This window comes from Trachinotus anak, unplaced genomic scaffold (assembly GCF_046630095.1).
Source record: "Trachinotus anak isolate AG129_WGS33_773 ecotype Australia unplaced genomic scaffold, CSIRO_AGI_Tana_v1 ptg000003l, whole genome shotgun sequence".
NCBI classification, from domain to species: Eukaryota; Metazoa; Chordata; class Actinopteri; order Carangiformes; family Carangidae; genus Trachinotus; species Trachinotus anak.
This window is the reverse complement of record NW_027273854.1, coordinates 15,313,760-15,330,569: the sequence shown is the minus strand read 5'-3', so window position 1 is coordinate 15,330,569 and position 16,810 is coordinate 15,313,760. Positions and strand designations below refer to the sequence as shown.

At 40.9% G+C, this 16,810-nt stretch overlaps 1 protein-coding gene across 1 annotated transcript; it reads right to left on the bottom strand.

Moving 5' to 3' along the window:
- Nucleotides 1-714: 714 nt before the first annotated feature.
- On the bottom strand, nt 715-16,544 carry slc17a7a (solute carrier family 17 member 7a). The gene is made up of 13 exons (XM_071474011.1): nt 16,410-16,544; nt 7,791-8,043; nt 7,334-7,452; nt 6,843-6,957; nt 6,652-6,739; nt 6,304-6,390; nt 5,736-5,878; nt 5,422-5,571; nt 4,121-4,253; nt 3,241-3,351; nt 2,846-2,973; nt 2,662-2,731; nt 715-2,567 (listed from the first exon to the last, which is right to left on the bottom strand). Exons 1-13 carry the CDS (start codon nt 16,469-16,471, stop codon nt 2,272-2,274), a joined length of 1,755 nt encoding a protein of 584 aa, XP_071330112.1. The 5' UTR covers nt 16,472-16,544; the 3' UTR covers nt 715-2,271.
- Nucleotides 16,545-16,810: the final 266 nt, after the last annotated feature.

Below are 16,810 nucleotides of genomic sequence, written 5' to 3'. Positions count from 1 at the left end.
ACCCTCATTTGATTCAAAGAAATCCTCTTTAACATTCCAGCAGTGTATTTTTTTCTCACAAAAGTGCACTCACATCACAAACCTTCAAGTTAAATAGAAATCGATTCTTGATCCGAGAAAGGGTGGTCTGCAAATATACTTTTAAATTTGAAAATAAATGACTGTGTGTTAGCATGACTTGTGAGTACAAGCAGAATGCAGAACATGTGTGTGTGTGTGTGTGTGTGTGTGTGTGTGTCTGTGTGCGTGCTCATGTTTCATGTCTGAGTCGGTGGGCTCTTTCTGCTGTTTGTGCAGGCGCAAAAAGTTGTTCTGTGCAACTTGCACAATACGGTGGTTTCCCTCCTGAGAATGTTAGTGCCCTCTCAGGAGAAGCACCTCTGGACTCTCCACTCCACTACCCAGCTGTCAGTGCAATAAAATGGAGAGGGTACTGCTTTTAAAGGGCATTAGAAGAGCTGATGTGATTGGCTTTGATTGTCAAGAAACTTCAACACACCCTCTGACGATGTTTGATAATGAATTTTTGCTAATCCCACCCTGTTTTCCTGAGCGCCATGGGGGCGCTTTACTCCTGCAGGCACATGAATACCAAATATTGTGCCACCACTCCCTCTGCTCACTGCGCGTGGTGCACTTGACTGTGCTTGCATGAAATTAGCACCCTGTGTGTGTGTGTGTGTGTGTGTGTGTGTGTGTTTGTGTGTAAAAGAGAGAAGAGAGGGATGGCGGGGCACTGCACCGCTGTTCTCATTAAAACATGCTCACTGCACAATGTTTCAGCACCTGCACCCAACACAACAACACACTGACTATCACACACATACACACACAGACAGTCTGAAAAGCTCTGACCCACCAACTCAAACATGACTGACATTTAAAGACAGCACCAACAGAGATGAAAGACTGAGAAGGAGAAAACAGAGAAGGTCCTGCAGAACACAGGGAGGGAAACGGAGGGAGAGGCAGCCACAGAGAAACGGAGAAAGGCAGAAACAGAGGCAGCACATGCTGTGATGCCCGGGGAATATTATACTGTCACTATTTTTCTGTGCTGGTTAAGCAGTGGAAGAGTTAAGCAGCTATCACACTCTACTTGTCATTCTGGGCCTCCTCTCCAATGGGAGCATACACACCAAATGGAAAGTCACAAGTGTCAGATGATTACTCATGAAATGTGCTTTGTGACCCATAAGCCTGGCTGGACGTGACCTAGTTAGGTCAGACCCAGGTGAGATTCAGCTAGACACCACATGAAGCTTCGTGCACAAACTCAAGCACACACCTTTGCACACACAAATGCACACACACATTAAGGGCAGCCTGTTTTAACAAAAGCATTGCAACTACACAAACGCATACACAGACTGATACAACACCTAAGCACCTTTTTCTCGGACTGAAAAGTTTGAAATTAGTCACCAAGGTTTTGAAACAGAAGACAGATTCTCACCAGATGCAGGCATACTCGCATGCCTTGGAAATATAGTGTTGCTATGGTGAAGCAAAATTAACTGGATGCATCACCAGTGTCTGGGCAGGACTGTCCACAACACATAAAGACACATTAACTTTTAGTTTGTGTGTTGATTTTAATCACATGATCAATATGACTTCTGTAATATCCACGAGCCTTGAGAGAAATATAGACTGGATAACTAGAGACTGTGATTTTATATTGACATCGACAATATTGTACGCTAAGAAGTTTTACGTTTTAAAACCGAGGCCCCAAAGGTGCTTTCCCAGCAAAAAAGTCAATGTGTGGCTTACACATAAAAATGTAAATACAACACAACTCCAGTGGCTTGAGAGACTTGCTGTACAGGCAAAAAGACCATCACACACTCACACACACACACACACACATACAGAATCTCCTCAGTGATGTCGTGGAAACACAACTCCTGACCAATCACAACAAGCCCAGGAGCAGGAAGGAAGTCTAGGAGATGATCAGTTCTTTTGCAAATGAATACTGTATGTGTTTATGTACATTAATGACTCTAACACCTGCATGCACATGCTTACACACAGACACACACACACGCTCGCACACAAACACACACACACACACACACATACACACACACACAATGGAATGAATCAGATGCATACTTTTGATATGTGCAATTTGTAAATGTTGTACAAAAGCACAGAGGAGGTCCATTCAGTATTGCAGTGACTCTCTCTTACAATCCCTTTCCAAAAACAATCTTCCTCTTTTCTTTATCCTTCTTTTTTTAAAACTTGCATCATGTCAATCTTCTATGTCAGCTCTCTCTCCTCTTCTCCCCCATACATATATGAATTGTATCCAGGCGGCTGAACATACTCCTCAGATTTATCCCAGTCCGTCACCCATCCGGGTCCGGCTCCTCCTCCTCCAGCCCCTCCTCCGTTGGAACCAACGGCTGGTTGGCTCATGGCCCCGTACTGCCCGCCTCCACGGTAAAGCTCCTCTGTCTCATTGGCTAGTTCATCCTCATCTATGATACCACACTTCTCATCGCTTGTGTCCTCTATGTCTGCCCACGCCTGCTTTTCTCCTGATGCAAAGAGTCCTATTAAAAAAAAAAAAATATGATCACTATTTAGACTGAGGTCGTCTACACTTGCCTCGCAAAACACTGTATTTATAATGATTCATATTCATACCATAGAAAATCACTCCTCCATAATGAACGAGGGAAGCTATAAGGAAGACACCCTGCCACTCCTCACGTGTCTGAAATAATGTGAAAAAATTACTTTGCTTAGTCTCATTGTCCATTAACATATACATACATTTCAAAAGTTTTATGATTGGCATTGTTAAGTTGATATAAGAGAGTGGATGTACCTTGTGTTTGGTCATGGCTCCCACTATAAGAGGACACACCATTCCAGATAATGTTCCCACCCCGTTCGAGATGCCCATCAGTATGCTGGCATAACGAGGGGCGATATCCAAGTGATTGACATTAAACCCTAGGAGAGGAGAAACCCCCCCCACAATTTTTCCATGTTAATGAAACAGATGGTCATTGTTAGGGTCAGAAAAAAAAGACACCATGTACTGATATTTCCCACAACAACAGCGTACAGAGAGATATCAAGTGTTATTAGTGTATTTTTTCAAAATGTCAAACTGATGCTTTAAAACAGGGGCAACACAGCATATCTCTCACAAACTGCTGATTTGATCATTTAGATTTCACACTGGCAGGTGACATAACGGTTAATAAAATCTCTTACCTGAGATAGCAAATCCACTGAAACCCACAGCGAGGACCAAAAATGAAATGGCGACACCTTTTGTGTGAGAGTATCCCACCACCAGCAGGAGCGTAGCCTCCATTCCAAAACCTGAAACACAGCCACGTACACACTTCAAAAAGTAACACAAGAAGGGAGGAATGAGAAGCACTATCCACAACTTTATACTCTGTCTCAATAATCAGTGGTTCTCTGTTACACTGTAGTTCATTATAATTACCTACATTATATACCTACAGTGTGTGCCATGATAGAAATGGCACACTTGTTTATGCACATGAAATAGAAAAACTGACCATTAAGTTGTGCAAAAAAAATTAATGTGATTCCAGCACTAGCAGCTGCTACACTTCAGAGGAGACTTATATGTTCTCAGTTCTGCTTCATCTATGGCAATGCTTTAAATGGCATGACAATACTTTACTGATATTTTAAACAAAATAGAAACAAGTAGGACTGCATTCATTACAGCACAGTGGTGGTCGGATATACACTTTGCACAGACAGATGTCTAGTTTAGTTTAAGATTTGGACATGTTTCTCTGAAAGGTGATATAATGTTTATTTGTGTTGATTGGACTCTAAGTTCCTCAAACATAGAGAGATTTTCTCTGAAACCAAGAGTGAATACAATTTTTCAGTTAATCATACACATTTTTAGATTTCTATAGCAGCTCAAAATATTCAACTTCTCTCAAAGTCAATCAGTTAATGAGTTTTAACTGTATCATGATGACAAATATGAGATGTTCTAATCAGGTGATTCATTGTGTTATTCAGTTTCTGCTCTCGTTATACTCTGTCATGACTTGTTTTTCTCCATCGTTCTCATTCCTCCTCACCCTCCTCCAACTCTCACCTCCACAGTTCATCATCTTCCTGACATTGGTGGTGGACATCAGGTTGTGGGTTCTCAGGTAGTCTGCCAGCTGGCCTCCAATAGGCACGATGATTGTCATGACCAGATGGGGCAATGCTGACACCAAGCCCACCTGAAACAGGAAAGGGGAGAGGGAGCAAATGTGTATATGTCAGACAGAGAGAAAAAAAAACATAAGAATAGTGTTTTCATTAGAAACAATGGGAGGATGGAGGTTGAAAAAAGACTGAAAATTTGCATCCAAACTAGATTTCTTTCCATAGCTATTGATAATATCATATCAGTCTCAATAACAATATATTATTCATATAACATTTAATTTAATTTGCGTTTGTTTAATACATGATAACAATATATTAAAGAAAAGAAATGAGAGGAGATGACGTAAAATATCAAAACTTGGAGGTGTGCTGGTGGTCTGGGCGTGTAAAGACACTGACCATATATCCAGTTTAGCAGGGGACCTTTTTGCATGTTACCCCCCCCCCCCCCCTTCAATCATTTCATGTCACTGTCTGTTATGACTTAAAGGCACAACCTTCCAAAATACATGTGGCTTTTTCATGTCACTCCTCAGTTTCTGAATTAAAATAAGATAATTTCTACTTTCTACTAATAACTACTAACTTCAACTTCACACACACACACAAAAGAATAACTACAGTATATAAACAGGACTACTCTAGTTTACCCAACATAAATATTTTAGGGAGATTTTTGTGAGAGTGATCGTCAGGTTAATTCACTCTAAGGTGTTTCGTAGAGATGAGTTTGGAACTTTATACAAAGTTCATGAGCAGTTCGTTCATGAGAAAATTTTCAGTCTGGATCTCACACAAACTAATACATTTCAACCAAATTTTTTTTTTTGTGAACACTGTGGCTTTTCTGGATGTGAGTCATCTCTGTTTGTAGAGCTTTGAGAAACACGTCTCGAAAGTGAAAACAGTGTGGTGCAAGGCCCTGAAAGCTTTCAAAGTGAACTTAAATTTGACGTGAATAGTTTGAAATTTGTGTTAAAATTTGAGTTGAGAAGTATAAAGGTATTATCAATCACAATCAAAACAGACGCAATCATGAGAGTAAAACCCAGGTTAGAAAAACAAAACAAAAACTAAATTTATCTGTAACGCCAGTTGAAGTGTGCTTGAGCAAGGACCTAACGCCTAACCACTGCAGTGAAACTGCAGCTGGCCACAGTATGTGACTGTAGCTGCGATCAGACAGTTTCTGTAAAAGCCGTTATAACTGCTGTATGTATAAGGATGATATGATCTCACCTTGCTGATCTCAAAGCCAAAGACTTCTTCAAAGTAGGCTGGCTGGCTGATGAGCAATAGGTAGAAGGTCCAGCTCCTGCAGAAGTTGGCCACAATGATGGCATAGACTGGCATGGAGGTGAAGAAGTGTCTCCATGGGGTTTTAAATTTCTGCCACCAGAAAGGAAGTAGATATTACTTGGATCCACTGACGACTGATCGATCAAGAACTAGCGTGTTAGCTGAATGTGTGAGTGTGTGTGTGTATGTTTAGATCTAAGAGCTTTTCAGTGTCTGATTGATAGGCTACACATGAACATCATATTGTGCCATACTTGGAGAGGATTGAGAAATGCTGCTGACTCTCCGATTGCATCTTCGATGTACTTCCTCTCCTCTGGTGAGATGGTGGGATGCGCTGCGGGACTCTCATACGACACCAGAATCCAGAACAAATACCAGAATATCCCAAAGCTGCCTGGGAGAGGAAGAGAGAGAAGGCAAAAGACACAGACAAGGGAGAAGAAACAGAGGAATGAGAGAAATCGACTTAAAGGCAATAGAAGTGAGAGAGAAATAGAGAAAATGAGCCACTCAAACTTCACTCCAGGTTGGTCTTAATGTTATGAAAATGCAATAAGGAAATCTTTATTGAAATGTACGGGAGGAGTAGCTAACAAAGCTAACGTGAGCTAGCAACTGTATTTTTTTAATTTCCAGAAATGTAACCAGCACCAAACCTTACACATGAATGATCTGAACACCTGATGCAGACGCATATAAGTCCTTGAGGTTCACTTAAAAGCTCGGTCATTCAGTTTTGATTGTGAGCAATAGAAACAAACTAGGTAATGGATTTTGACAAAGTGTATGTGTTAGTGCAGTAAGTATAAGGATACTAACCATAGACGTAGAATACCGAAGGCCACCCAGTGTATTGCACCAGTATCCCAGCTAAAGGCATGGCCACCACAGCCCCTGCATAGGATCCTAAGAAGAAATCAAACATAAAGAAAAGCAACAGATCATGTATTTTTCCTTTTCAGCCATATAGTAATTTCTACACTCAAAATGCTTAATATACAGTATACTATTATAATGCAATGGAAATCCACACATCTTGTATTTTTAATCTCTTAAGATATGCAGGAAACCCACAGAATGTAATTCAAATGGAGATCCCAAAGTTTTTGCAGATATCGCAGATATTGAATTTGGGGGAAATGCGTCTGTAGGCTGTTGAAACTTTACCACAAAAGGCTGTTGTGGCTAATCGACTTCTTTCCAGAGGAGGCGCCCACTTGGCCCAGATCCCGTGGCAGGCTGGGTATGATACACCCTGAAGGACAAAATACAGCCAGGGAAACACTCAGCTTGTCTATAGGACTAGTCTAACACACAGTCCTGCAAACACATGTGCAGAGAGAAACACCTCACTGTACCTCAACAAGGCCCTGGCATATCCTGACCAGTATGACACAGCTGTAATGGCAGCGAGCGGCAGATGGAATCAGCATGTTGAGGGTGGAAGTGGCCACTATGGCAAAGCCAAACACTCTTAAACACACAAAAGACAAAACAAGCTGCCTCAGATCGAATGTTCAGTAGGAACAACAGCAGCACAAGACACACTAACAAAAGATGAAGCCTTGCTGTATGGCTGGGTTTGCAGGTTGTTTGTACACTGTCTACTCTTAATTCATTATTGTTAGGTGTTGGACAGTTGGTACAGCTGCTTTTTCAGAATTTGTGTATGGTTTGATTCTGCCTAATTCTTGGGAACTGATGCCGAGAAATTAAGTTTCACTGGCTGGCTCAATAAGTTACCCAGTACTGTTACCCAATCAACCACTTCACAGCAAGCTGAAATTCAGTATCTTCTGCAATATCCTCTCCATATTGGAGAAGATGTTGTAAATTTGAAAACACTCACCTGTTGGCTGCAAATTTTTGACATATAAAGCCACCCGGGATCTGTGTGACGATGTAGCCCCAGAAGAAGGAGCCGTGGATCATCCCCACTGTCTCAGGGTCCCAGGTGAACTGTGCAGCCTGTAGAAAGACATTATGTATGTATGTGTGTATATATATATATAAACATATGACTTCAACAATTTAATTTGCAATCAAACGTCACCAGAGACCCACCTCTTGCTCTGTTCCGATCTACTCTCATCCTCTACATACATTTTGTACATCTACTAGAATAAATAATGAAAGTTCCAAAATTAAGAAATAAATCTTAGTAATAATCTTTACTGGCATTAACCAGCCCCCTTAACAAAAATAAAGAAAGTATGTGATTCTTGACTGACAATGGAAACATCCTTGCCGGAGACAGACAGTTAGAGTAAAGATGCAAAAGCTTTGATTTCTGATGTGCCACTTACCACAAGTACTTCCTTGTTGCCTTTGTAGACAGTGTGGTCATTGACCATGCTTACAATGGCCACGCCCAGGTTGCACCGAATGCCAAAAGAGATGCAGAATCCCAGGCCAGACAGGATGGCAATGATGTACCGCCTTGGCAAGCCAAAACAGGTACAGTCCACCACCGGCAGTTCCTTCTCCTCCACCAGCTCAGGACGGCCCTCCGCTGATAACTCGATGGTTTCTCCATTGGGCTGCCGCTTCTCAATAAGTCTGAGGTGAGACATGGAGACAGAGGGAGTCAATTTTCTGCACTTTAGAAAATAATGTGGGTCCAAAGGTTTCCAAAGATATCTAAGGATTTGGGGAAATGTGTATAAAGTTTTACACAAGACATTATTCCATTTGATATAAGGTTGATATTATGTTTGAAATTAAAATAAAGCTCTGCAGGTGAGTCCAACACAGTTTAAGAGGTTGACACTGATGTTATCATGCATCTTCACAAAGCCTGACTGGGATGATTTGCTCTAACAGAGCAACACAACAAGGATATGTTCTGAAAAAATGTTGTTCCCTGTCACTTCTAATTTCCTGATACAAGCAACGATTCAGTGGAAATGCCTGCTAATTTAAATCAATAAATAAAAAAGAAAGAAAAAAGGAAAGATGGAGCCACAGAGAGATGTTACTCCTGAAAAGGGAAAGAGAGAGAAGGGACAGCAAGGTGATACACTGATGCTCACCTCCAAGCAGTGGCTCAAAGGGGAGTTTCCTGGGAGTATGGGGAACATTTCCAGTTGCTTGAAAAGTGGGAAACGTGGTGGTGTGGTGTCAGCAAACATCTTTGAGCAAGAGTCTGAGTGTCTTTTTTCTGTTCCTGCTGACACCACACGGTTCTCTGCATTTCTCACTGTGGAGCTACCATGTTATTTCAAATCAGTGACAAAGAGTATGTACCTTTATTCATGTATGTAGTTTTTTTTGTTTTTTTTTTTTACTGTAGACATTCTGTAGTGTTTGTCTCTCCCAGATACACAGACAAATGCTAAGCACCTCCGTGCAGACTCCATGCACCATATTGGGGCTGGGTCTGACTCAGCGTGTCCCAGTGTGTGGAAGCAGCTGTCACTGGCCGAGGAGCAGACCTAGCTATGACAGTACATTACCCCAGTGTCCGCTCCTTCAGGACACCTGGGACCTGCTGCCATACTGGTGCTGTTCAAGATGTCCACGCACTCAGACATAAATAGGAGGTCTCTGGAGACTGACGTTTAAACACATGGAGTAGTATCAGTTTTCCGATACTTTGTGCATGTCGATAAACAGAAAGCAGAAGCATTTTACAGGTTTACAATTGACTGTAAGGAGCGGAATCAATATTTGAAGTGTTATATCCAAAAAATACACCCATTTCATCACAGACACACACTTGATTTTTTTTTTTTTTTGTCTAAAATGTCTTTGTCAACCAAGGACCTTCTGTATTTCACTTTAAATTATTTCAATTACTCCTTATTTTTCTTAGAATAGACAAAAATGTGTTGTTATTTTAGGCTGATACTCAATTCGTGCAAGACCATTTTTGTCACTTTTTTCCACAGGAGTCAAACAGAGAAGTCAGGAGAGCGACCATCTGTGTATTGCAACCCGCCCACCCCCCCTCCCAATAAACACACACACACACACACACGCACACACGCACAGGCATGCAGCAGTCTAAATGCTAACTGTAAGTACACACGTTCCTACAATTAAATCAGACATAGCGTCACAGTTGCACAGTATATATTTATTTTTTTTAACCTGGGTGTGTGTGTTTTTGAGTAGGCTATGTGTTCACAGTGAAGTGCACTCGTGTGTCAGCCGTCCACTTTCCATTGGGCTGATCCAGTTAGTCAGTGAGCTGGAGAATTATTCACAGAAAGAGGCACAATTACCACAAGGATTTGTTCCCTGTGACGCGGATCGTTGCATTTTTTGAGAAGGTGATTCAAATTTGAGATTCGATACGTTCCCGAAAAAATAAGTGTTTGCTGCACTGAACACTCCTCTGTTTTTCAAGCAAACATTCAAGACAGTTCACCTCGCTCGCGCTCTCAGCGCACCGAACCTCCAAGATAACTTATTCACACACAAGACAAGTCAGACTCTGACACTGGTTAATTATTGATGTGTTTTTGGGTGAGATAAATAATTTACTCTAGCTTTTACACCATATTCTGTCACTATCTATCTATCGGTTGGCTTGTCTGTCTGCTTCCGTGCACATACACTATCTCATCCGTGCAGTCGTTATATTTCTTAGTTATGCCTGTGGACTCCACTCCCTCCCCCATTTCCACCCAGCAGATTCTGCATAATCTCTTTATACGTTCCATCAACCAGTCAATAGACAACGACAAAAACAAGATATGCCAGTAAAATGATCTATAAATTAAACCTGTATCCATCATGAGATATTCTTTGTACGACACAAAGGACAACAGAAAAGTAATACTTTGTAAGGCGACATTTTGGAATTTGTAAGAGATTAGAGAGGCTGCATCCTCCCTCTCTCTCTCACCCTCTCTCTCTCTCTCTCTCTCTCTTAATCTGTCACAACATTCAGATTAGGATTACAAAAATGATTTACTTCCGGAAATGAATATGGAGAGATTGACCAGCACTGGGCATGGTTCAGCGTGCTTCTCTCTCCATCACGACACACTGTTGAGTTCATGCTGGATTCAGTTTTTCAGTTCTTTTGTTAATCAGATCGCATTAATTTATATATAGTTGTCATTTTCAGTTTGACTGATGTAGGTAGTGGTGTGACCAAAGGGCACAGGAGGGCACATGATATATATTTGATAGAAGATGCATTGGCCTCTGGACATGGAGTGTCTTCAGCATGAATGCCACAGTGCATTAAATAGTGAGATGATGTTTTTCCAGATCCTTTGATTCTCAGCAATGAATTGATCAAAAAGCTGATGTGACATAAAGGATGGTGTGCACGTTTTCTGATGAATCAGTTTTGCCGGGCTCACGCTGCTGTCCTCTCTGTACCAAACAAATGTGCTGACTCGCCCCCCGCCGCCCGAGTGGAGCTCAGCATCCTACCTTAGAGTTAGTGAAGGATGCAGGAGGATCCTCATTAAACCTCAAGACAGATTGCAGCCCAACACCTACACATATGCTACCAGCTAACGAGGCTAGCCCGCAGCAAAAATGACTGTTAATTACAGATGCTTCCCACTAAAGGGCAATCTCTCCCCAATGAGTGTGTGTACCTAAAATAGCTGACTCGCTGAGGGTCTCCCTCTTCTAATGTGGTGTTTTAAAGTGGTAGTGAAGGAATTCATGGCAGTGTCACGCTCATAAATCAGCATTTGTCACTATGTCTACCTGACGGCTTCATAATTGTAGTGGTCCTGAGTATAATATATATATAACAGAAGTATGACAGCCACATAAAGAAAAGTACTATACAATACTATGAGCGTCCGCTCAGCTGATGTAGCCTCTCTGGTTAGCTTAGCGAGGACCTGACTGGTCTCAGCTGGCAACAATTAATGAGCCAGAGAGCATGAGCAGGCAGGAGTCCCGTGACCTCAGGCTCTCTGAAATATCATAATTACAATAGTAACAGGCTCAGTGGAGACTCGGTAACTGCTCACACCTCAAACTGAGCTCATATACGTGCTTTCACCTGAGCACGAGGAAGCAAAGTTCAATATAAACCTGATTCAAAATCTGATGTGAAATGTACAAAGTCAACCTAGTAAAGTCAATTAAAGTGAATCAGTCTAAAAAATAGAATAAAAGGTCTTCAACACCTTTACACATAAGATTGAACTCTTTGATTTAGTTAACATATGTTTTTAGAATATATTGAGTAGATCTACCTCAGATATAAGAAAAGAATTGAAGAATTGAATCTTGAGTATTGTTAAGTATTGAATTGTGCACCCCAAAACACATCAACCCCAGATTATTTATTCATGTTGAATGTGACACTCCCTAAATTTACAGCCAGTATAACAAACCAGTGAAAGACCAGCCTGCGGCTCATACAACTCTTCACCAACTTTCCTTCCCTTTGTAATCAAAATAGTTTCCCACATTTGCTATTCAATTCTGGGAAAATATTTCGTTTTAAATATACTTAATTTTGTGTAATAATTTGGGATTTTACAATTATATATTGGCCATGACAAAATAACACTGTGACTCTCACGTGCTGGTTGGTGACCTGGGAGTTTTGTTACTCTGTATATTAAATTCACCAATTCACAGAGCGTTCTGCGTAATCCTCTCATAAGAGGATGATGGAGACAGGAGGGGGACAGCGAGGGAGGCAGACAGTAAAAATATTATATAACGCCAGACGTCCTGGTCATTATTTGTCCAAATACATGTGCTGATTGATCCTTCATTGTGCTGCATATATGCCACGCTTTTCTTTCCTCATGTCATCCCACCCACTTCACTCCTCCTGTATAAAAAGGATTTCACCCTCATCTGCCCTCTAGTTGTGGGTCAAGTTTTTGGAGCTAAGGCTGCTAGCTTTAGAATGTTTTAAAAATTATTTTTCATATTGAAATTTCTGCAGTTGCTTTGTAGTTTTGATAGTGGTGTCTCCCCCGTCCTCCATGAGCCTCTCACTCTCCCTGAAGTGAACAGATTGGGTCTCTGTGGGACTGTGTCACCCAGGGAGACACCCTCCTCCCCATCCTGTCACACCACTTTTTTTTTTCTCTCTCTCCTGTGGACACACACACACACACACACACACACACGTGTGACCTTCATAGACTTATTATCTAAATACTCACATAGAATAACTCAATCACTTTGAGAGCACTGACTACACACACACGTCTCGTTACCTTTACCAGACAGTCGCCTAAATCATGAACTGAGCTGGGTCACAGTGTGATGGTCAAATTACATATTAAGATATATTAAGATACTTCTTTTTTTTTTTTTAGTTTTTAAACTCAATCCCAACACACAGAGGCAGTGTAAACACTAAATGCTGGAGTTGTACTGACATCCCGGATACAAATAGCATTGCGGCCAATAACTAGGCATGCTGAGTGCCTCAAAATCACTTTGACTACATGTAGATACCCACACACACAACAACACAGACAGAGGGAAAAACTTTCAGAGAGAGAACATAAGCTATAGTGTCTCAAATGTAGTATTTTGGTGTCTATCTTTTTAATTTCTCTAAGTGTCCAAAATCTTCCTGCACTCTCTCACTGTTTGCTGAATGATGTTTTTTTTTTTTTTTTTAACCTCCAATACAATGACTGTCGGCAGAGTCATCATCTTTAGGCTTAACAACCAGCCCAGTAGCTTTAATATTATCACTGCAGTTGTCATATTCACGCTGATTATAATCATCACAATCCTTGGATTGATGTGAGATATTCATACGTTTTTCCTTAGCTTTGTTTCTCACTGGTCTTGTTTTTCTTTTCTCTTTCATGAAAATATTTACCTCTAGCTCTCTGCAGTGTGTTGTGTAATGGCGACTATGGTTAGTTAATTGCAATATTAGATTTCAAAGGTTTTCAAAAAATGGGATACAGACACTTCATTCATCAGGAAACACATCTGAGTTTGCACATAGACAGAGAATAAGAGCTAAGTAGCAAAGCTGTTTTGTCTCTGGGTGTATTTAAAATATTCAGAACATGGTGTTATATATAATACAATGACTGACAATATTTCTTATCTTGATAAGAATGTGTGATTAAAATATGCCAAATATTTGCAGTTCTCACAGTTTGCCAGAGCCAAAAAAATGGGTGTTGGTTTATTTTATTACTATTCACATATTTTATTTAGACCAAATTTCAGACCACTGTGTAATGTCACTAAAAATGTAGCAAGTAAAACTGATTAAAAATGGATTATGTGTTATATTCTGCATTGCCCTGTAGTGAAACACAGGCTCTCCTCGTGTAGCCATACTATCCTGCACATTCATTTAAAAGTCTTTTAATAAATATATGTGGCATTTTTATGAAATAAAACATGTCAGTGGGATGCAATTAGAGACTTTTAGAACCTGACATGCAGCTGTAGCATGGATCTGTATGATCATATTTCATGTAGTTCGCCAGCAGAAGGAGATGAAAAGATGAACAATTTTACCATTTATTTAAAGATGATAAAAGAGTGAATAGTTAGAGGAGAGATGTAGAGTGTACTTGACCTTACAGTGCTGAAGTTTATGCTTACCTAGTGGAGTTTAATATAGAAACAGGAGATGCATTCTGATGGAGAAAATGTTTAAATAATAGATGAACTCCTGGCTGCTTTCATCAGGAGGGATCACGGTTTGGTCTGTGAGGTGGTGAGATTGCACACAGACACACTCATATTCACACAGTACAGACATACTCTCTGCACAAGAATACACATATGTACACACTTATACACACACATAGAGCTAAAAACATACATTTTTCATATCAATGAAATGAGCAGAATATTCACTTTTCCTTTGGAAACCATTGCTTGGAGCTTACACTGTGGCCACATAAAAAAAGAGCTCACTGGCTAAGCTGAGGAAATGCCCACTACAGCCAATCTCAATCCAATCTGATACATCACATCTCTCATAGCATCAGCTGTGATCGTGCACATGCATGGCTCATGACCAGTAAGAGAGAAAAATCCTGAGATTTTGCATGTCTGTTAATCTGGGAGACCTCGACAGGGACAAAGTTGTCTGCTCTGGTCTCTCAGTGGATGGATGAATGGATGGAGGATGGATGATGGAGGAGGAGGAGGATGGAGTGGCTGGAGGAAGTGACATGGGCTGGGATGGAGTGAGTGGGAGGGGAGAGTTTAGGGATTTGCGTGGCTCGACAGCTGGACTGAAAAACAGGCTATTTCAGGACGGGATTTATACGTTTGGTTGCTACCTCAAATCCTGAGAGAGAGAAAGCTTAAAGCAAGGGTTATTGCATGAGGTTCTATCAGTGTCTTTAATCTCTCTCTTTTTTACTGAAATATTGTCTGCACACCATTCTGTATTGTAACTTTTGTACTGATAAGCAATTTATTTACATATATCCAATACTTTATCACATTTGTATATATTTAGTTGTATATGTCGATCTTTTCTTTAAAAAAATAAGCTGGTACAGACATGCACTTGTCAAGATCTGCCTCTTTATAAACCATCTCAAAGAACCACTGTGTGCATCTTATGAAGGCTGTACAGGTGATAAAGATGTACAGATTTCTTTACGTTACTATAGGGCTGCAATTATTTCATCAAAATATCAGGAAATGATAATAAATCAATCAAACCAGTCCAAGGTCACATCTGCAGATTGCTTGTTTTGTCCACAAGCCAAAGACGTTACATTTTCCATCACGTAAGACAAAAGAAGCAAAACCTCACAACTGAGAAGCTTTATTATTTTTACGTGTGTAAATGAATCATCTGTGCGTACTTCTGTTGGCAAACTCAAATTGCCCATGGAGGGCATGGCATGAAGTATTTTAAATTGAACTGAACTGAATGGAATAGAACTACATGATGTTGCTATTTTTGCTCGAAAAATGAATGAAAAACTGTCCATTTTTTATTGAAATAGCTGCTGAGGTTTCTGCTGAGTGACTAATCAATCAATCCACTCATTGTCCTTTCATCTCTACAGTACCATAATGACATTTTTTGCAATATTTTTTATATATTTTCTGATATTGACTTAGTTTTTTTTTTTTTTTTCAGAAATGTAGGGAAATTGTCTTAGTATAACTAACTTCTATAAATAATGGGCTGAGACATCTGGGTTCATTGATGGCAGAAAGAAGAAAGAAATGACTTCTTGTCCTAGGACACTGCCACTCAAGTTCACTACAGTCTTACAGAATGATAATAATCACCGATATCATGTCAAAACAAGATAGATAGATAGATAGATAGATAGATATGTAAGGGCTTTGACGATTAATTTAGGAGTTTGCCTCCATCTGGTCAGGATCTCATTCAGCCAGGTCGGACCAATAACGCACGGAAGTATTATGTAACCACACTTTCTTCTAGTCTGAAACACCAATATGCCCAATGCACTTTGAGCTGGGCCAAATATGACAACAACAACAACAAACAAACAAACAGGATGAAACGAGTTCCAGTGACAACAGTGTCATTCGTGATTTTTAGAAGAAAGGTCTGCAACACAGCATCAAACCACAGCGAAAAAAGCCTCAAGTCCCACACGCATGAAGTCACCGCACTTTCACCGCACACTTTCCCGAATAACAAAGAAAAACTAACTCTTCACGACATGAGATTCAAAGATCCACCACCTGCAGTATTTTACACCGACTCCTGTCAGTCTGCTCACTGCACTGTGCGCCGCGCAAAGCCGGACCACTTGTGCCGCTACAACCTGAATAATATTTGCTGCTTAAATCCAACAGTTGCCTCTTTCCTCACATAAAATCAATACGGCGCAAAGTTTTCTGCTACAGGAGAGCTACCGGTTGGAGGAGAGAGGCGAAGGACCCCGCAGCATGATGAACTGCAGTGTCCCGCAGAACAAAACTATCCCCAACAAACGTGTGGAAACGGGGAGAGGTCAGAGGTGGGGTCAGGCATATGTGGAATAGGTGTGTACCTGTGAATCTTCCCCAGAGTTTTGCCCGCGGCCGCCTTAAACCTATCTGGTCGGATCTCCATCCTTGCAGCTCCTTGACCCGGCCGGTGTGCTGATGTCCCGCTCGCCCTCCTGTCCTGGCTGAGCGCACAGTCCTCCCTCTCTCTCCCTCTCTCTCTCTCTCTCTCTCATCCCTCCCTACCCACTTCACTCTCAGATGGGCCACAGAGGTGTGGGCCTGTCAGGATCACTTTATAAAAACTGTCACGCAGTTTTCTGGGTTTCTGTTAATAAAGGGTTTGTCTGTAATTGATGTTGAATTAGATATAGGCAACTGAATAGTCGACGTGCTTCTACCAATAAACCTGTGATCAGTTATCAGAAAATGCCACTGTCATCCATTCACTGAATAAAAGTGAAGT

Bases quoted from the DNA above. Each gene is read 5' to 3' on its own strand.
- slc17a7a (XM_071474011.1), bottom strand. From the start codon at position 16,471: ATGGAGATCCGACCAGATAGGTTTAAGGCGGCCGCGGGCAAAACTCTG. The intron at 6,391-6,651 runs GTAAAGTTTCAA...ATTTCTTCTTAG, and splicing joins AGCCACAACAGCCTTTTGTG to GATCCTATGCAGGGGCTGTG. The intron at 3,352-4,120 runs GTGAGAGTTGGA...GCTGTGTTTCAG, and splicing joins GAAGATGATGAACTGTGGAG to GTTTTGGAATGGAGGCTACG.